General features: G+C 51.4%; 1 protein-coding gene across 1 annotated transcript; it reads left to right on the top strand.

The window, feature by feature from the left end:
* The first annotated feature begins 9,595 nt into the window (after positions 1-9,595).
* On the top strand, positions 9,596-21,249 carry ANKK1 (ankyrin repeat and kinase domain containing 1). Its single transcript, XM_071576343.1, has 8 exons — positions 9,596-9,824; positions 11,357-11,651; positions 11,997-12,148; positions 13,010-13,059; positions 13,157-13,312; positions 13,538-13,656; positions 14,558-14,603; positions 15,013-21,249. The coding sequence occupies exons 1-8, from the start codon at positions 9,637-9,639 to the stop codon at positions 16,359-16,361; spliced, it is 2,355 nt and encodes a 784-aa protein (XP_071432444.1). The 5' UTR covers positions 9,596-9,636; the 3' UTR covers positions 16,362-21,249.
* Positions 21,250-21,269: the final 20 nt, after the last annotated feature.

The following is a 21,269-nucleotide window of genomic DNA, read 5'->3' on the forward strand; positions in this document are numbered from 1 at the left end:
CCAGCCAAAGGCCAAGGAACACAAGCAGGGCAGGTGTGGCACCTGCACACCTGGAGAAGACTCAAGGTATGGATGCTGGAGTTACAACTTCCACAGTCCCACCAAAGCCAGGGGACCTGGGTGGAGTTTATTCCAGAACAACACATGCCAGGGCCCTTCAGTTTTCCCCTGGTTTGTCTCTGCAGCAAGAAACAACAGCCAGCAAAGGCAGAAATTCAACAGCAGCTGTGACAAATGGCCCTGGACACCCAACCCAGCTGCCTGCTCTGCAGACACTCTCACCAGGCCATGTACCTCCTTCCTTGTTGATGGAATCCCCAGTTCCCAGTGGATTAATTCCATCTCCATTACAAGTTCCCCTTAGCACAACTGAAGGACGACAGCCCCTGGCTTTGTACAGGGCTCTCAACTGCTCTAAATGTGCTTCCCAGGAAACCAACAGGAGCTCTCAAGAAACCACAGTTGTAGCTCTGCAAAGAGATGCTGATCATGGGATGATGACAAGAAACCCTGGAAAATCTCTATCCCCTGAGAGCCCACAGACTTCTGCTAATCCATCCTCATTAAGCCCAGCAGAGATTTCCACTTTAAAACTTTTCCAAACTACTAAAGACCGAAAAGAAGTAACATCTGCACCTTCTCCAGGAATGTTTGCCTTTGGGAATGCAGACCTTCAGCCTTGGGATTCTGTGCTTGAAGGGCTTCAGCCACCAGGTGCATCTTTGCCCACTCGTGCTGGATTGCAGCCCATGGGCATCCCCACGTCTGCTGAGAGAAGACTTCACATGCCAACAACTTCATCCACATCCACAGGTTCTGGGTCTGGGGCTCAGGGTGTTTCTGCCCATCCTGTGTCTCAGGAAGCCTTTGCTGTGGTGCTGCAGCTGAGCACAGTGGAAGACTCCAGGAGAAAGCAAAGTCTCCCCCAGCAGGCAGGTGAAGCTGGTTCTGCAGCAGCCAGCCCAGTGCCCAGCCTCTCTGCACCCCAAGGCCACAGGAACCAGGCAGTTCCCTCTCCCAGCTTGGCCCCTCCAGCCCCCCAGACCCACCACATTGGCAGCCTGGCAGCTTCTGTTTCAGAAGTGCCCCCACCCCATGCACGGGGAAGCCAATCCAGCCCAACCACAGCACATCCTGCTCCAGTGGTGCCCAGTGCTGCTGCTGAGCTCCCAGCACACCTGGCACAGGCTCTGGTGCAGCAGTTCAGGATGTCCCTCGATGCAGCCACCAGGAACCTCAGTGCTGCCGGAGGTGACCCCCTGCCCCTGCTGCCACCAGCCCCATACTTGTCCTTTCTGTTTAAGAGCACTAATGGCATGATTTGCCTGCAGCCCATGCAGGAGTCCCCTCTACCCACAAAATTCCCAAATACCAGTGTTGGGGGTCTGGTTTCCATTCAACAGATCCTGGCAGCATCAAATTCCTCAGTGCTGGACCTCATGAACTTCCAACGTGTGAGTCCTTCTAGTCTGGTTCTGGTTAGGCCTGTGTTTCTCCTGCTGCCCACAGACAGGGCAGATTCCCCCTTTTCTCAAGGTGAAGGTGACCACAAAACTGCCCACCTGGTCACAAATGGGGTGACCCCTGAGAGCAGCCATGGGAAAACCAGCTCCTCTCATCCCACTGCTAAATCTGAAACCACTCTGTCCACTGTGTCCAACCAGCAAGCAGAGAGAACAAAAGTAACTTCTCAGCCAACTAATCCCAATGACACAGCCCCTCTGGGCTTGGTCCAGGCTGTCACCTCAGCACCAGGTCCTTTGCTGGACCCAGGGATGGGGATGAGCAGCACAGCTCAGGCTTTGCACCTGCCCAGGATGCCAGAGGAGATGCAGATCCCTGCTCCCCATTCCCAGGAGGCCAAGGGCACCGATTTGCTTTTCCTGAGCAGGGTGTTGGCAGAGCCTGGCACCTCCCCTGTGCCACCATCTGTGGTACCCACACAGCAGAGCCCCCATATTTCCCCCAAGGCTTTTTTCACCACTGAAAACCCACGTTCTGTAACTCCCTTACTGCCAGCAAAGGGTCTCCATGATTTCCCAGTGCCAGCCCAGCCTCTGCCCACCAGCACAGGGGCTGCAGGTCGAGTTCAGCACAGTGGGCCACTGCAAGCTGCTCCCCATGGCCAAGGCTCAGTGGCCACCCTGAGCTCTGCCCCTGCTCTCTGCAGGGGCTGTTTGGCCTCACGCTCAGCTGGAACCACAAAAACACCATTAAAGGTGTTCACAAGCATCAAACCTCTGCAGGCCACACCTCAAAGGCCCCCAAGGACCACATTGCTGCTGTCACCAGTGGTACCCAGCATGTCCTCAGCTTCCTCAGTGCCTCCAGCTGGGAATGAGCACAGAGGGGCTGCCCTGGGCAGCACAGCTCGTTCAGGAGGAGCCTCTGTGCCTGCTACAGCAGCACAAACCCACATCACTTCTGCACAACCTGAGCTCACTCAGCGCTTGGAATTCACTGCCATGGTGCCCAAGCCCTTTGTAAGGACAGAGAGACCAACAGCAGCACCAGAGCAGACTCCCCTTCCAACAGAGGGACAAAGGAAAGCAGCAGTGTCTGGGACACTCCTGGCAGCAGTGACTCCTCCAAGAGTGTATTCCAGCCCACCTGCACCTGCACCTGCACACATTCCCCTGCTGGCAGCCCTGAAACGTGACCAAACCCACCCTGCTCCTGCCAAACTGTTCCCACAGGGCAGTGTGGGGGACATCACAAAGCCAACAGAAACCAGCACAAGCTCAGGAAAAGCAGGAGCTGGTCAGTCCTTGGGAGCAAGTGTGTCTCTGCCAGCCACAGCTGGCACAGGGGCACAGCAGCCCCCCACAGCAGCAGCTCCTGGGAGTGGGCTGGTTTTAGCATCAGCACAGCCCTCTGTGCCCACAGGACCTGGCACTGCTCAGGAGAGACATCCCAAACCCACCCAGGGCACGCCACAGGCTCCACCAGCACTGCCTGCTCTGTCTGCCCCTCAGGTTGGCCACACCACCACTGCCCTCACAACCAGAAAAGTGCTTCCCCTGCCAACATCAACCTTCCAACCTGACCCACAGTGGGTGCTGCCCACGGCTGCCAGAGTGACCCCCTCAGCTGTGGGTCTGGCAGCAGTGGGGAAGGGTGAGGGGGAAGCAAAAGGAGACACAGGCCCCAGCAGCCACCTGCCCATGCAGGTACCCATGTCTGCATCACCCAGACACCCTCTGGGGAAGGTGTCCCTGGATGATGCCATGGGACAGGAGGCTGGTCATTCCAGCCCTGGCAGTGCTGTGAGTGCCACTGGGCCACCTACAACAGCAGCATTTGCTGTCTCTAAGAGGCTGGTGAATCAGGTCACCCATCAGCCAGCTGGCTCCCAGAAAGCAGCTGTCAGTGATGCTGAGATGCTCCTGGCCAGAGACCCCATCCAGCTCCTTCCCACCCTGGAGAGCCCCTCCGATCCTGCTGGGAGCCTGGGGGCACTCACAGCCCAGGGCAGTGCCCTGCTGGGTGTTGCAGCCACTGACTCATCCGAGAGGCTGCTGTGGCACACGGAGGCAGAGGAGCTGGGCAGGACACAGGAGGTGACAGACCTGGTGACTGTTGTGACCCTGCTGGACCCCCAGCCCAGCACCCCGAAGGATCCACACCAGAGGAGGGGTCTGCAGTCGGATGTCACCGTCCTGAACGGGTAATTCATTAGCTCTGTGTCATTTCTGCTGGTGATTTGAACACAGGGGGTTAATATTGACAAGGGCCTGGAATGAGAGGACACAGGGAATGGCCTTACACTGAAAGAGAGCAGGTTGAGATGGTGTATTAGGAAACAAATCTTCCATGGGAGGGTGGTGAGACACTGGCACAGGTTGGGCAGAGCATCTGTGGCTGCCCCATCCCTGGAAGTGTTTGATGTCACTGAGGGATCTTACCTGGTGCTGTTTGACCCCCACCAGCCCATGGAGCCTGGCAGTGCCTCATTTTCCCTGTTTGCCTCTTTCCCACAGCCTGGTAGTGCCTCGTTTTCCCTGTTTCCCTCTTTCCCACAGCCTGGCAGTGCCTCACTGTTCCCTGTGTCCCTCTTTCCCACAGCCTGGCAGTGCCTCACTGTTCCCTGTGTCCCTCTTTCCCACAGCCTGGCAGTGCCTCATTTTCCCTGTTTCCCTCTTTCCCACAGCCTGGCAGTGCCTCACTGTTCCCCGTTTCCCTCTTTCCCACAGCCTGGCAGTGCCTCACTGTTCCCCGTTTCCCTCTTTCCCACAGCCTGGCAGTTACTCACTGTTCCCCATTTCCCTCTTTCCCACAGCCTGGCAGTGCCTCACTGTTCCCCATTTCCCTCTTTCCCACAGCCTGGCAGTTACTCACTGTTCCCCATTTCCCTCTTTCCCACAGCCTGGCAGTGCCTCACTGTTCCCTGTGTCCCTCTTTCCCACAGCCTGGCAGTGCCTCACTGTTCCCCATTTCCCTCTTTCCCACAGCCTGGCAGTGCCTCACTGTTCCCCATTTCCCTCTTTCCCACAGCCTGGCAGTGCCTCACTGTTCCCCATTTCCCTCTTTCCCACAGCCTGGCAGTTACTCACTGTTCCCCGTGTCCCTCTTTCCCACAGCCTGGCAGTGCCTCACTGTTCCCTGTTTCCCTCTTTCCCACAGCCTGGCAGTGCTGAGCGATGCCACCTGCGGCTCCGGCAACCACACGGTGCGGCTGAGCCTGAGCCCCGTGGGCGATGCCAGCCCTGAGCCCCAGGGCTCTCCAGCACCTTCCCAGGACACCTTCCTGGCCTTGGTGGCCGTGCAGGACAACAGCAGCCACTCCCTGGAGCAGCCCCTGGTGCAGATCCGCTCCTGCTGTGTCACCCCCTCTGCCAGCCCCACGGCCCCGGGTGCCCAGTGCTGCCTGTTCCACAGGTGGGACACAAACCCTGGGCATGGGATGGGCTCCACCTCACCTGGGACCCTCAGGGAACCCTCTCCTGGATCCTGTGGCTGCAGGAGGAGCTCTTGGGAGAAAGCTCCAAGCAGTGACAACTCTCATTGCTCTGCTCCCTGGGCTGTCTTGTAATTAACACCAAGGGCTTGATAAGGCAAAGAGCCCTCAGGGAAAGAAAAGTTCCCTTTGATTCATGTAAATAAACCATCCCAATTCCCCACATGTGCTGGGACAGGTGTCAGTGCACAGCATGTTCCTGGGATGATGCTCATCCTGAGAGCAGAGCAGTGCAGGATGGAAACCAGGCTCCTCCACAGGATCCCCTTTCTCCATCAGCATTCCTTGGCCATTCTGGCCTCTCCTGACCACAGGAAAATTGAGAGGATTCCTTAGCTGATGTTTGTAAAACCACTGCAGCGTGAAATGTGTGTCAGAAGTGGGTCAGGGAGTGACTGTCACCCCACAGCAGCCATTCTGCTGGTTGTGCCAAAATCAACCTCCAAGAAACAATTCTCTTGCTCTTGGGCTGTGGCCTCCACAGCAGGGCAGGTACAGCCTGTAAAGCTGAATTTTGGGGATTTTTGTTTAATTCTTAGGGTAGATGCAGCTGTGTGGCTTTGAGCTCCTGCAGACCCTGCCAGCAGATCCTGCCTTTAGTCAGGGAGAGCTGGAATTTGAAACTTCTTGCCATTTGTTCCTGCCAGGCTTCCATCTGAGTGCAGGCACATCCAGTTGCTGCAGAGCAGCAGGTCCAGCTCTGCCAGCTTCACCATCCAGCTGTTCCAGATGCTGAACCACTCCCTGGCCTATCTGCACTGTGAGCTGAATGTCTGTCTCCATGGAAAAGCAGGATGTGAGCAGGTACGTGGGGTGGGTCTGTCCTGGCAGGACTAAGGAAAGATCTGGTGCTTCCAAGTCACCACACCAAGGTCACCCCATACCCTTTGTTCAAGCCTGGATAAGCAGTTAATTTTATTAAATCTAGAAATAGCTGCTAATCCCTAAGGAAAAGGAGTTAGGGAATAGAGATCTACATGGTGCTGGTCCAAGAATTAGCAACTCACCTTTTGGAATGACAACAGAGCTGGAAAAGGTGGGATCTGAGAAGACCTGTGCCTGCTGTGAGCCCCTGGGGCAGGAGATCCTGGTCAGGTGCCACCAACACGCTTTCAGAAGTTTTCCATGTCTTTCCCAGGACTGCTTGGAAAGTGTGGAGCAAATTCTCCAGCCCAGTGACAGGAACAGCTATGGAAACCTGCACAACCTGGTTTCCTTTGGTCCAGTTTGGAGGATGAAGGACAGATTTCTGTACAAACCTGTGGAAGGTGAGTCTCCTGCTTTATCTTCTCTGTCTCTCTCTTGAGAAGGTTCTGTTCAGCTTTTCCTGCTGCAAGAAAAGCAGTAGTTTTTACAACTTTCTTGACAGCCATCTGGTGTGACTAAATTATATCCCAGCAACTCCTCACCTTTGTTCTGGCCTTCCTAAATCCCAGACGTGATGGTTAATCAGCATCAGATCCAACAGACTTTGAGCCAGGAGACACAATCAAATGCATCCTCTGAAGGAATTGAAGCTTTAGGAGGATGAAAGGGGAGGAAAATGAGGCAGAATGTCCTCTAGCTGTAAAGAATTTTCCTGCATGTTGTGGTATTTTGATGAAACCTTGAGTGAGGATGAGGAATGTCATTAAAACAGTTGTGAGAGATGTTTACAGGAAAGAGTGACACTGAACATGAACATGAGAGACTTCTTAAATCCATCCCTAATTTCTTGTGCCTTTAGTTGCTCATGGAAAGAACATTTATTGCTGGAATCTTATGGCAAAGGTTGTGTGTTTGAAAAGGCACTGCCCACTCAAACTGATCTAGTGAGAGAAATTTTCATACCTGCCTGGCATGCTCTGAAGATGGGGGGGGGGGGGAGTTTAACCTTCTCTTTCTCCTCCCCCCCTCTCTTCCCCTTGTTCACTGCCTGATTCCCCCTCTCTGTTTGCAGGTCCTGGCTCTGCCCTGCTGCTGCCCATCCTGCTGGGCTCACTCACTGGCTTTGCTGTCCTGGGCAGTGCTTTCATGGGCCTTTGGCTGCACCACCGGCAGAAAACCAAACCCATCTGCTATCCCCACTTTGGAGAAGTCCAGGGGCTGTGACCTGGAGCATCTGCCTGGTCCTGCAGCTCCCACGTCCCCACCGCAGCCACCAGGGGAGCAACAGCTTCTGCTTTGCACACTGTAGTGCTTTTGTAGAGCTTCTGCTGACTCAGGGAGCAAGAGGGATGTCCCTCCTCTGCCCTGGGCACGTCCCTCCTTCCTTCCTTTCCTCTGCACCAGCGAGTCCACCAACTGCAGGGTGGAGAAGGAATTGTAGTGGCCCAGCTGTGAGGGAGAGCAGAGCTTGAACTGCAGCATGTGCAGCACCAGCACAGGCTGTGAATGGGGAGAGCAGAGAGGAAATCAGGGTGCAGAAGAGCAAGGAAAATAAACCACTGTAAAACAGAGCCTGCCAGCAGGGAGAACAGAGGGAAAATGATGATATTGGGAAGGTGGCAGCTCCCAGGAGCTCCAGAGATCCAGCCCTTTGGCTTTACAGCTCTTCTCATCTCTCAGGAGCCCAGTCCCTTCCCCCTTTTGCTTTACTCATAGTACTGTTTTCTCTAACAAGTTTCCACCCACTGCCCGTTGGTAAATTCCACGTTGTGGGAGAAAGTTGGGAATGCCAAAGGGTTTGTCCTTAAGGCTGGATGTGGTAGGACAGAAATAGAGCTCTGCACAGTCAGCCTCTGGCTCCAGTTTCTTCACTGTTGATACCAGAATGCAGGTGGGGAAGGGGCCCCTGCCAGAGCAAACACACCCGAGGGGCTCACACTTCCACCTGCATCAGCCTCCAAGAATTTGGGAGTCTCCCCACGAGTCTGGAAGGAGGGAGGGTCAGTTAGACCCTGATGGCCTGTGCCACGCCTGCCACCAGCACTGTGCCACCAACACTGGTACCACTGGCAGTGCAGGGATAGCTGCAGCAGATGCTGATGGAAAACTCCAGCACCAGATTGTACTTGGAATTTGTTGGGATACACTGGGGAAAGGCATCCATAGTGTGGGGGACATGAACAGGTTTTTCCTTTAACAGATTTCCTGGGGGCACTTCAGTGTATGGGGGGTGGTTGGTTGGGGGTCCAGGCCCACTTCCCTCTCTCCTGGAGGAACAGAGGCTTCTCCACGGTGTCCACAGCCTCCTGCTGCCTGTGCAGCAGCTGCTGGTGGGGAAGAAGGAAGAGGCATCCCTGGTGTGTGGAAGGAGCTGCGAGGCAAGAGAAAGGCACCTGTGGGAAGGGATCTTCCTGTCTTTGGGGCCACAGTGTAGATGATCAGCCTGACTGCCTCACTGGTTTATTTTGATGCCATTAAACTGCCTCTGGAACGTGCCTGAGCTGTTTGCCCAGGACTGAGCACACCTGGAAGGTCTGTGGAGGGAGTGAGGCAGCAGCTGCTGCCACTCTGCAGCCATGGACTGACCCCCCACTCCCTCACCTTCTCCTCAACTCTCTACAATAAAATCGAGCATTGCAGTGAGTGTGTGTCTTGCCTGTGCCTGAACATGAGGGAGTGGAGCCCCAACAAGTGTCCTCAGCTCCAAAACTGTGTTGTCAGGTGAGTGCCAGCAACTGGGAGTGGAGGTGGCCAGGGCAGAACCTGTGCCAGGAGCATCACTCCTGGTGGGCAACTCTTAAGGAGTGGTGTGGAATTGGTAACAATCACATTCCAATGTGGTTTTTTTTTCCCTAAAAGGCTGCAGAGCCTGAGTGGCTTTTTACCTTTTCCTTCATTCCCTAAAGCCTTGCAGTGAGTGAGGGGCCACTGCCAGAGCACCTCGTGTAAATGGAGCAGGAGAACAGCTCACACTTCCACCTGGCTCTGTCTCCCTCCAGGAATTTCTTAAAGATCTGATGCAGCTGGAAATTCCAGGTCAAACTCGATGACAATTAAAGAACTACCCTGCAGAAACACTAATGATTATTTGTATTGCAGTAGTGCTGAGGAAATCAGCACCACGTTGTATTTGACAGCACCTACAGGGAGAGCTAAACCATTACTGAGCTGCATCACGAGCCCCAGACCAGCGTCAGGAAATCCCTGTTACATTCCTGGGGCTCACATGGGGATGCTGGAACATCCCCAGTATTCTTTATTCCTCCAAACACCCCTTCCAGGCACTCAACAGCAGGTTTTATCCCCGAGGGAACTGCTCAGGATCACCACAGTTCTTGTATTTCTGTTGAAGTATTTTCTCAGGCTCATGAACTCGTGCTCACCACACTCTGCTTCGGGGGTTTTCTCTGTTCTTTGCCTTTCTGGAGTGTTTTTCACTCCTTAATCCAGCTCACACAGGAGCCTCGTGGATTTCTCCTTTCCTTCCCTCGCTGTCCCCAGCGTGTGCTGATGCTCCAGGTGAGGAATCCCACCCCCAGAAAGGATTGTGGTTTGCACCATTTTCCATCTTGCTTGCCCACCCACTGCTGGATCCCTGAGCTTTGTGGAAAAAAATTTCCTGGAATTAAGTCATGCAGCTTCTTTGCATATTCAATGAGATTAACACTCAGGATCCACCTCCTGGCAGAGCTACCACGGCTCACCTGGGGTGAGTCCCCACCTCCCCGGGCAAGGCAGGAGCAGGAGGAGCTGCTTCCTCCCCTGGGACACCACCCAGGCAGGAGGCAGAGAGCCAGGCTGCCTCTTCTGCCATGGCTTCTGAGCGGGACCGGCACCTGGGCAGCCTGACTGTCTTCAACAAGGAGGATTTTGAGGATGACTGGGTGAAAGTGGCCAGTGGAGGCTTTGGGCACGTGTACCAGGTGAAGCACAAGAGGTGGAGGACGGTTTATGCTGTGAAATGCTCTCCATACCTGCTGCAGGACTCCAGCACCGACAGGTAACTGTGTGCTCTGCTCTGGCCCAGACATCAGAGCTGTCCAGGGCTGCTTTGGGGCTAAAACTCTGAGGGAAAGGTGCATGTGGCTGCTTCTCCTTGGGAAGGTGAGTTTTTGGCACCCAGAGGGGATGGGTGGTCTGGAGTTCTGCCTCTTTTCCTGTCTCAGGTGTGGATGTGCAAGGGGGAAAGGAACAGAGTTAATCTGAACAGTTGGTGTTGGAATTGGAGGCTGAAAGGCACCTGAAATTGGGCACATGGGTAAGAGCAGCCTGGGTACTGCCTTGCAGCTTTCCCTCATGTGTATCTATTAAGCTAAATTAGTCATTAAACCCACCAGGGTTAAAGCTGAGGGACACAGAATTTCCAGCTGCTTTTGCTGGGCTCACAAAGCTCTGCTCCCTCCCTCGCTGCAGCCTCCAGACCTGCCCTTTCCTCTCACTGGGGCACCTGCACCTTCACTTTGCTTTTTGCTGTCTCTCACCAGCAGAGACTCTTCTGCTGACCCACCCTGGGGCTGGAGATGGAGCAGAGCCAGGTAATCACAACCACTGCTGATGACACTTATAATACAGGCAGAACTGATGGGAAAACCACTGGATTGATGAAGCCATTTAATTTAAAATTTTATTCCATTCAACTTGGAAGGATCCTGCCTGGCTGAAAATCCCACCCTACTACAATTTCTTGTTACTGACAACAATTGAGGTGGTTCCTGAGCAGTGTCTGTCCTCAGTTTGTTATGTTTATGCTCTGCAGATACTGCACTTGCATTTTGTTCTCCTTTGGGGGAAAAAAAAAAAAAAAGAGAGTCAAATTAATCAGTTTGGCCTCTGTATTTATCAATTTTAGCAAAATGCCTGGAATTCCTCGATACATTTCACTGTGGGGAACCTGCTAGAGGAAGTCTGGCAGAAGGATTTGCTCAGCTGAACCACTTCAGATCTATGAGTGGCCTGGCAGAGTGTTGTGGGAAGCTCAGCTTCATTCCCAGGGTGTGCTTTTCAAAGGCAGCCTTGGCCCTTTAGTGCTTGGCTGCTCTCGGAGCGCTTCGGGCACCCCAACTTGTTGAGCAGGTTGGGAAGAGCAAAGCTTCAGTGAAACAGGTTTACCTCCAGTGGAACAGGTCTGCCAGAGCTGCAGTGAGAAACAGGAGTGTCTGGACTCCCTCTGGGACCAGATTCACCGTGCTCAGGGACAGGAGGCTGCAGGCAGAGGTGGAGGCACAGCTATGGCCAAGGCATGGCCTGGGGACACTGTGGTTCACTGAGCTCTGGCTGCTCCTGACATCATGAAACATCCCTTGGGAATTCCATAGAATGCCTGAATGGGTTGGAAAGGGCCTTAAAGATCATCCAGTTCCATCCCCTGATGTGGCTGCATTATCATCAGTTCAAGGGGCAAATTAGGATGAATCTGTTTGGGGTATGCAGGGCTGGATATGACTGAGCCACTGCACTTACTGAGCCTGTCAATCAACTGATATAATTCCTTGGCTCCACTTTCTATTTAAATTTTAATTTTCATTTTCCCAGGACCAGTATGAACTGTCTAATGGAGGAGGCAACCAAAATGGAGAAAATCAAATTCCAGCACATTGTCACCATCTATGGGGTGTGCAACAGCCCTTTGGGGATAGTGATGGAATACATGGCCAGAGGGTCCTTGGAGAAAATCCTTCCCACTCACAGAATGTCATGGCAGCTGAAATTCCGAGTTATCCACGAGATGGGCTTGGCTATGAATTTCCTGCATAGCATGACTCCTCCTCTGCTGCACTTGGATCTCAAACCAGGGAACATTCTCCTGGATGGGAATATGCACGTCAAGGTAAGACCTGAGTGCTGTGTTTGGAGGGACAGGCTCTTTCTCAAAGAAGAGAAAGGTTATTTTTGCCAAACAAGTCCAGAATTCTGGGATCCCAAGTCCTTCAGGAACACCCCATGGAAGACTGAGCAGTGGGGCTTATAAGAAGCAACAAATTACTTTATAATCTTGAGGTCACACAGATAAGCTGTGCCAGAACTGGGAATTTAAGGGCACAGTTTTACCAGGGTTTTATCAAGTTCCAGCTGCTCATGTCTCTGCTCCTGAAGGGAGGGAGATGTCCCAGCCAACAGGAGGAGGGTGAGGTGTGAGCTTTACAGGAAAGGCTCTCCTTTGTCCTGCTTGCAGATCTCAGACTTCGGGCTGTCCAAGTGGATGGAGCAATCCAGCCCAATGCAGTACATCGAGAGCTCTGCTTTGAGGGGCACTCTGAGCTACATCCCCCCCGAAATGTTCCTACAGAACAGCAAACCCCCCGGAATCAAGTATGATGTGTACAGGTAAGGGCTGCCAGAGGGCCCTCAGGGCTGTCACTGAGCTCTTCCACTGAGCAAGAGGGACTGGCACTTTGCCTCAAATAGTTTAAAATCTGTTTTATGACATGGGGAACAGGCTGGGAGTGATGGGGTATCTCAGTGGTGGAGACTGAGAGGGAGGGGGATTTTCTGTGGACAATCATCATCTCTTACCAGCAGCACCCACCCCATGTGAGCTGCTGAGTGTATTGCCCCAGGTGCCACCACACCCTGTTTGGTTGCTGGAAGTTATTATAAAAATGAGTCAGATTAGAGCCCAGAACACACAGTGTCTGCTCTTTCATAGCAGTGCCTGCTCAGATTCATTTTGCTTTTAAAACAACTCTAATATTGTTTGTCTGCTTTGGTATCAGCTTCATTTTGGTCAGGAACAGGAGGAGGAGAGATTTCAACTTGGCTTTTTTCCTTTGGGGCAAAGAGCTTTGCAGCATATTTGCACAAGACACATTTAAATGTCTGGAAATTCCTCAGCTCCTTGACCCTCCCCACCAAACAGTAACCAAAGGCAAGAAGCCAAGGAGGATTTGCAGGGCCAGGTGAATTTGCAGTAGTCAAGAGCTCTAAACCCCAATGTGAATAAAGTGAAGAAAAAAAAAGGGCACTGAGAGCCCAAGTTTCACAAGAAAGGCTCTAAGTCCTTAATTCCCTACGCTGACCCTTTTGCTGAGGCATCAGAGACATATAAGACAGAATCACAAGACCTGACCCATTTGGTCTGGGGGGTGAAATCTTTCCTTCTTGAAAACCCTCTTTCCTAATTTTCCCATTTCTCAAGAAGATAAAAGCCATGAGTGCATTTTCTGTACCATCTCCCCTTGCCCGCAGCTTCGCAATCGTCATCTGGGAGGTGCTGATGCAGAAGAAACCCTATGCAGGTAAATACGAGCCCTTCCTCCATGCTCTGCTCTTGGGAAATGTTCCTTACAGCTGCCCTCACAGAGGAAAAGCCCAGGGTGTGCTGCTCTTTTGCAGGAGCCAACATGATGGCCATCATAGTCAAGGTGGCAGCGGGCAAGAGGCCGGGGCTGGAGCTCATCAGCGATGACTGGCCTGGGGAGTGCCAGCAGATGGTGGACTTGATGAAGAGGTGCTGGGACCAAGACCCCAAGCAAAGGCCAAGCTTTTCAGGTGGGACTGTGCTATGGACTGCCCAAAAATCAGCTGCAGGGATTAACAAGTTTGTGTGTAACTTCCCCAGTGACGAGTGTCAGATTTAACTGCTTGGTGCCCATGTGATGCCAAACATCCTCTGGGTCCTTTTTCCCTTTCTTCCCACGTGAAAAACTCCTGTCCTGTCTGGGATCTGAGCCCCTGGGCAGCCTGCAGAGCTAACAGTGTGTGTTGCCCTGGCAGATATCCCTGTGGAGACAGACATGCTGCTGGCACTGATACAGAGCCTGGTGGTGGACCCAGAGAACGAGCGCCTTGTCAGGAAGATGTCCCACAAACCTGCCATCTCTGGGAACCAGCAGGTGAGCAGAACTTCCCTCTGCCACCAGGGAAATTCCACTGAGTCCTCCCCCTGTGCTTGCCACTCCTTGGGAATGTTTCCTCTCTCATCTCTCCTCACTCTAAGGCGATTCAGCACCTTTGAGTGCTGTGTTTGCACAGGTTGTGCATCTGTGAATCACATGTGGGGATAAGAAACATGCAAATAAATTTACAAGCTGGCCAGTGTGTTAAGTGATAGTCTGAGAGGAAGAGTCTTCTTTGGGCCTGTTCAGATGAAGGGAGTTAATCATGTTGGGCTCAGTCATTAAAAGGAGCTCAATCAGACACAGAATCCACGAGGGTTCTGTTCATGGCTCTGGCATTTGTGCTTAAATCAGCATTTTTCAGCTCCACAGAACAGGGGATGTTCCAGTTTGAACAACTCTTACAGAAAATAAGAAAAAAAAATAGTTTTAAATCCTTGTGTTTCTTTGGCCAAGGAAAAAATCAGGTTTCTGGACAGTCACAGTTTTATCCCAGCTCCTGGAGTGGAACTGGGACTAGAATAGAGAAACAGGGGAGGGGGTTGAGGGTCCATAAAAATGAAGGAAGTGAGTTTGTGATGCTGCCATGGGCACGTGATGCAGGAAGGGAGCAGAATATATGTATGTTTGGGAGCAAATGAGTAAGAGGAGGAACAGCTCATTGATCTCCACAGATCATTTTCAGGCTCCCACATCCCTGTTTGTGCCCTGCTTTGCTCAGCTGAGTTTTGGATTGGATGAAAATGATAATACAATGATAATCAACAATTAAAATGATAAAACTTGAATGACAATACAAAACTCCAGAGCAGTAGCCAAGAACTGTGTGCAAACATTACATAATGTCATTGAGCAACTTTGTCTTACGACTTTTTCTTCTTCCCTTCCTGAAAACAAGAGTGACAAAGAGGAGTTCACCTTCCCCCGAGACACCAGGAGTGGTGGTAAGTAGGGGACTGGCTTTAAAATTGAAAAATAAAGAATCATACAGTCATAGACTCGACAGGGTTGGAAGAGACCTCTGAGATCATTAAGTCCAACCCTTGATCCAAGAAGGGGAAACCTACAAAAATTCTTTCATTGTAGGAGGATGTGGCTCATAAAGTTTTCTGTGTGGGTGACATTTTAAATGTAGGAAAATGAACTCTACAGGAAAGAGCAGATACAGCGTCCATGAGGGAGGCCAAAGGTGCCACTGCTCTCTGAGGGGCTGCACAGAGGTGGTCTGGCCTCATTTCATATTCCATATCTCTAAAATGACTTCATTTCATTCTACAAAGAGTCACGTGCTCTCCCTCCTGTTGAGTTATTTTACTCAGTTTTATTCTTTTTCTCCTGTCTCCCTGCCTTTAGAAATGGATAACCAGGAGGTTCCTCTCCCACCTCCCTACAGCGAGGCTGAAAGCCCAGAGGAGCTCCTGTCCGAGGAGATCTGCAGAGTCCACGAGAACGGGCTCACCTTGCTGCACCTCATGGTGATCCAGGGCAACGCCGAGAAGGTGAAGTTCCTGCTGAGCTGCAAAGCCAACGTGAACAGCCAGGTGGGCTGTGGCTACACCCCACTGATCATGGCTGTGCAGAAGAGGCTGCCAGAGATCTGCTCCATCCTCATCGAGCACGGTGCCGACCCCAACACGTCCGATGAGGATGGTTGGACCCCCCTGCACTTCGCCGCCCAGAACGGGGACGACAGGACTGTGCGGCTGCTGCTGGACCACCAGGCACGAGTGAACGCCCAGGAGCACGATGGGTGGACCCCCCTGCACTTGGCAGCACAGAACAACTTTGAGAACGTGGCCCGGGTGCTGCTGTCCCGCCAGGCTGACTCCAACACACAGGAGGTGGACGGGAAAACCGCCCTGCACGTTGCAGCTTGCTTTGGCCACGTCAGCCTGGTGAAGCTGCTCGCCAGCCAAGGGGCTGACCTGGAGAAGAAGCAGAAGAACCACAGGACCCCACTGCACGTGGCTGTGGAGAGGGGCAAGTTCAGGGTGGTGCACTACCTGCTGAAGAACGGGACCTGCGTGAACAGCCTGGACCAGAACCACTACAGCGCCCTGCACCTGGCCGTGGTCAGGGGCAAGTACCTCATCTGCGAGAAGCTCATCAAGCACGGGGCCAACGTGGAGCTGAGGACGGACAAAGGCTGGACCCCCCTGCACTTGGCGTCCTTCAAGGGCCACGTGGAGATCATCCGGCTGCTCCGGCGCAGCCGTGCCCGGCTCAGCGCCAAGGGCAGCATGGACTGGACGCCCCTGCACTTGGCCACGCGCTACGGCGACGAGCCCGTGGTGTGTGAGCTCCTGAGGGGAGGGGCAGACCCCAACGTCCCCGAGAAGTCAGGCTGGGCCCCCCTGCACTTTGCTGTCCTCAGGGGCTCCTTCCTCACCGTCATCAACCTCCTGGAGTGCAGGGCGGACGTCAACGCCAGCAACAAGGTGGGCTGGACGCCCCTGCACCTGGCCGTGCTCAAGGGCAACATGGCCATCATCAAGACCCTGATCAAGGCTGGAGCTCTGCTGGACGTGGAGGACATCACTGGCTGCACGGCCCTCCAGCTGGCAATCAGGCACCAGAGAGAGAACATCATTACTCTGCTTGAAGGCAAGGACTCGGGGATGAGTAAAGCGGGGAGCAGGACTCTGGTGAATGATGCGAAGATTTCAAGGCCCAGACTCGTTCCAGCAAGGACAGATTTGTAAATCCATCAGCTCTGGCATTTATGACTTGAGGTTTCCAATGTCAGATGCTACTCCTTAAAGCACCTTGTTCTGTCACTTGGTGATTACAGGAAAATAATTTCCTTTTTGACATGGACGTTTCTAAGCATGAACAGCAATGAGTAAAAGAAAAATGAAGCTGCAGGAGGAAGCTGAGAAGTTATTTTCCAGGGTCTGACCAAGCTTGTAGAACATTTTCACTTGGTCATATTGGCTTTAGGCAAAGCTTTCCTGTTTAATACTTGCTGTGCAGGGATGGAAAGGGATATATGTTCATATGGGCAATGCTGAAGCTGTGCACAGCATATATACATGATTTCCACAGGTTTTATTGCTTTTATTCCATGTTTTCCTACAGAGAAAATTGGTGTAAAATGACCCTGGCCCAGGTGGGAATTGAATAGTGAGATTCTCACCTGCTGCTGGAAATAGACCCCAAGCATATGGTACAGCAACGTGTCAGATTTCTGACATCTCATTGTTGTAACAAGAATCAAAGCAAGGAAGGGGAAAAAAAAATCACTAGTAGAGTATTTAAATGGATGCAGCAGAGAGAGAAGAAATTCCAGAATAACACTTCAAGCCTTCAGTGCTTTGAAGGGACTGTTCTGCTGCCAGAGCTTTCCTCACTCATCAGCTGGAGTGAAGGAGAGGAGGGATAGTCACACCTTTTTACACTGAGCTGGTGCCCAAGGAATGGAGAGAATGCTCCTAATTGAAGGCTAAACCCCAAGGGCCTGAGTGTTTGTTCAGTTTTCCTTTTCTTTCCCTAATGTGTGTGCTCTCAGGGGCTCAAATTTGTGACAGGAACCTCTGGTGTTCATTTTAGTCCCTTTAATCTCCAGGGAGCAGCTGGACCTGTGGGGTGAGATGAGGCTTGAAGGACTGACTCGCTTTTCCTTCTTGGAAAGTCAAGTGGCAAAGTTTAGGCTGTCAGAATCCCTCCTAAATGGACAGCAGTGACAGGTATTAAATGCCTTGTTATTCAGTAAGGATGGTTTGGGGTTTATTCTTGATGGTTCTGGCCAGCTCTGAACATCCTGCAGTTGAAATTCAGGCTGTGTGGGGGCTCAGGAATGTGGACTCGGCTGAGCTTGGCCAAACGTGTGGCTTTGCTGTCAGTGACTCCATCAGGGACAGGTTTCTCAGCTCTCACTTGGTTAAAATGGAAAGTGAGGGGGGGGAAATGGATTTGTTTGGTCACACAAGGCAGCCAAGACCCTGTTCTGAGCACCTCTAAATTACTATAATAAACCTGCCTTCAGCATCACTTGTGTGACTCAGGACACTGGGAATCTCAGGAGTTGATGAATTTTATCCAGTGGTGTCAACTCTCTGTAGGAAATGGGCAGGATGGTGGACCAGGGAATTTGGTGCAATGTCCCATCCAGGTTCTGTTCTCCTGGAACATGGAGAGCTCAGCACGGGTTGCTGGGTAACCACCCCCAAGGACAACCAGGAGGACACTCAGAGCCCTCCCTGGAATAATAATATCTTGGAATTGAGGCAGGCACAGCATCAAATGCTCTCACAAGGACTGAGACTGTGCTCTGATCCAGGGAGGATCCTTAAATGCCACTTCACACCAGGGTGGGATGTTCTGCATTCATGGCTGCACTGGGAGCTTTGGTCCAAGGGCTGCTTGATTTACCTGATTTACCTGCCCTTGATGTCCCACAGATGGCAGCTCTGGGCTGTGTCCAAGGAGGAAAGGCCTGGCTGGAAGGAATCCTTTGGATTCTCAGACCTTTGTGTGCAGCTTTTCCCCTCAGTGCAGCTGTTCTGATTCAGCAAATGTCTCTGCTGTTTAATATTGTTTGAAATATTTACACAGCAAAAAGAAATCCAATTGCCACATAATTCAGCAGCTCCTTTCTGCCCTCACTCTGACAGAAAAACAAAACTCGGCTCGTATGTCATAGAACATTCTCTAGAAGAGCTTAATTAAATTTATAATGAAAATAACAGGGGATTAAGAAGACACGAGGGAAATACATTCCCCTTGCAGAGCATTACAGAGGTGATAGAAGCAATTTGCAGAGAAAATTACCTGTTTGCTGCTCAGTTTCTATAGAAATTAAATGAGTCTTTACAAACTCTGGAGAGCTGCATCCCAACCTCCACTTTGGGACTGTGCAGCTCGTTATTTCTAAAATTAATCGTAGCTCTCCATCTCCCCCCACCACCCTTTTTCCCCCCTTGTTCAAACCCATTTCAGTCTTTTGTCCCTGCTGATGAATACCCTGATGGTGATATCATGTTCCTGCCAAGGCAGCTCCTGTCAGGGGGGTCTTTGGGGGGACCAGAGGCAGGACAGGAATCTCCTGAGCAGCTCCTTCCTTTGGGCACTGTTTGGGTTTCACAGAATATATTGGAAGGGGCCACAAGGATCACTGAGTTCAGCTCTTAATTGAATTGAAAACGATCAAATTTGGTGATGCTTATGCCACAAAAATCATGTTTTGAGGTACCCTGGGGTGGGCAGGGTGGTGTTGCTCCCTTGGACAGGGAATTCTGCAGCCTCTCATGGGATGGCTCTGCAGTGCTGCCCTGGGAAAAACACCCAGCCAGGACACCTTTCCCCACATGGCTTTACCACTGCCCTTTGCACTGTGTTGGAGGCACCTCTGAAATGAGAATGTTTTGGGTTGGAAGGGACCTTAAACTCATCCTGTTCCCCCCCTGATTCCTGTGAGCTCTTCCTGAGCCACCCCATGGCCTGTTACTTCTGATGCCATCTGGGCACACCAAACCCACTGTCTGCATCCCATTTCCATCCCTGCTGGCCAAGACACCCATGGGGAAATGGCCAGGGAAGGACTTTGAAGACACGCTTAAGTGTTTTCCACAAATAAATTCTGTAAAGAGGAAATAGATCAGCAGAACCAGAGAATGGTCTGAATCACAGCTCACATTGTGACCAGAAGGGGGAAAGTTGGGATCCCTGGAAGTGTCCAAGGCCAGGTTGGATGGGGCTTGGAGCAGCCTGGGCTGCTGGAAGCTTCCCCATGCCAGGTGGGGAACAGGATGATCTATAAGGTCCTTTCCAACCCAAACCATTCCATGACAAAGAATTTTTCCCTTGAGAAATGTCCAACCTCACTAACAGTGAGTGAGAGGGGATTTGTCGTATCAGCAGACGAATTTCTGATGTGAAATTTGTTTGAAGAAGAGATGATCAAAATGTGGATGTTTCAGTGAAAAGCTGAGCTCTTCTGTGGGGAAATGTTCACAGCAAAATTAAATCAGTTTACATCTATGTTTGGCTTTGCTCCTGCAATTTGTTTGTTTGGCAGTGCTGCAATTATGTAGGTATGTGATGAAATTAAAATTAAAATAATCCCACATTTTAAAGGAAAATAGATCTGAACAAATACAGCTGGAGGGGTGGGGGGAGAAGTTTATTTTTAGCAGAAATGCTTGTTTTTTTCCATAGCCCCTTAGGTGTGGAAAATCAAGATGTTTCTGACAGCAATGATGTGAATGTAGGAGGGAGTGATTTTAATGTAAGAAGAAATAGTGAATTCTATGTGTTTCTTTTTATTCCAAGGAGGTGGTTGTAGGCTCTGTACTGTATCAGACGTCAGTGTGAGACATTCCTGCCTCCCTCCCCAGCCTTTTCAGGGCCTGACACAATTAATCCTGCTCTGGCTGCTCTTTCCAGACTATCCAGCACTTCCCTGTGCTCCTCCCCAGCTTTAGGGAGGGCTTTAATGCTCTCCCTTTGAACCAAAGCCAGAGATCCCTTCAAAAAGCAGCTCCCCACCCAGTTCTGTCCCTGCTCCACTTCCATCAGTGATGGGAAAAGGGACCTCACTGGGCATCAAGGAGCACTTGCTGTTCTCTCCCACCAGGCCTTTCATCCCCAGCAAGTTTAACATCTTTGGATCCTTTCATCAGCTGCTGCTTTCCTTTCTTCTGGCTCAGAGCACAGCATGAAACCCTTCTCTGCAATTTGCTACTGGCCTCCCTCTCTTATTTGGGAAAAAAGAAAAAAAGAAAAAAGAAACCTAAACCAACCCCAACCCCAACACTGATGGTTTTTAAAGCCTGACAGGATTTGCAGGGTTACAGCCCCCCAGAGTTCAGCTCCTTGGGGACAGTCTGGGGAGGAGATGTTGTGGTTCACACTCTCACTCTGGGAATTCAGGGCTTCTCACACCCTTGGGAAAAGCCTTTAGTGCCCAGAAAGAGAGATTTATATCCCTGCTAGAGGAACAGCAGGGAAGCTCAGAGGTTCAGAGCCATAAAGCTGCTCCCCAGCAGCAGCTGCCTGTGTTGGGGGGGTCAGAGAATCATAAATTTGTGACTATAAATAGCATTTTTCTGGCAAGGATTGGTGTTACCAAGAGCAGTGAGGATGAGCTCTTGTCCTCCACAGAACACCAGCCCTGGAACACATTGCTCTGACTTTCCCTTCAGAAAAAAACTTGGAGAGCCCTTCCAAGGCCAACAGCTAAAAAAAAAAAAAGAAACAAAAACTTAGAGTTTTGGCTAGAGTTTAATTAAAGGATGGAAACAATTGCACCTAAAAATAAGTGAAGCTCAACTGGAAGAATACAAAAATGATTGGGTTTGTATCACCCAGAATCATTTCATGTTAAGTTCTGGACAGGATGCAGGAGCTTTGCCAGAGTTACCCAAAGGAGGAGGAATTTCTGGCCATGGGTTACCAGTCTGGGGGTTTGGGTCCCAAACCTGCAAATGTGCAACTAATGAAAGATTTAATCTACATTTCTGCTGAAGTCACTGGATTTCCACCAGGGATCAGGGTGAAGAGTTAACTCTGATTTATCACAGCTCCCTCTGTCCAATGCCATTTATTAAGGGGGACATGAGTGAACTCCTGGAATAAACACCCTCCAGCTTTTTTTGCTCTCTAGAATGTAA

Source organism: Pithys albifrons, chromosome 23 (genome assembly GCF_047495875.1).
Source record: "Pithys albifrons albifrons isolate INPA30051 chromosome 23, PitAlb_v1, whole genome shotgun sequence".
Lineage (NCBI taxonomy): Eukaryota > Metazoa > Chordata > Aves > Passeriformes > Thamnophilidae > Pithys > Pithys albifrons.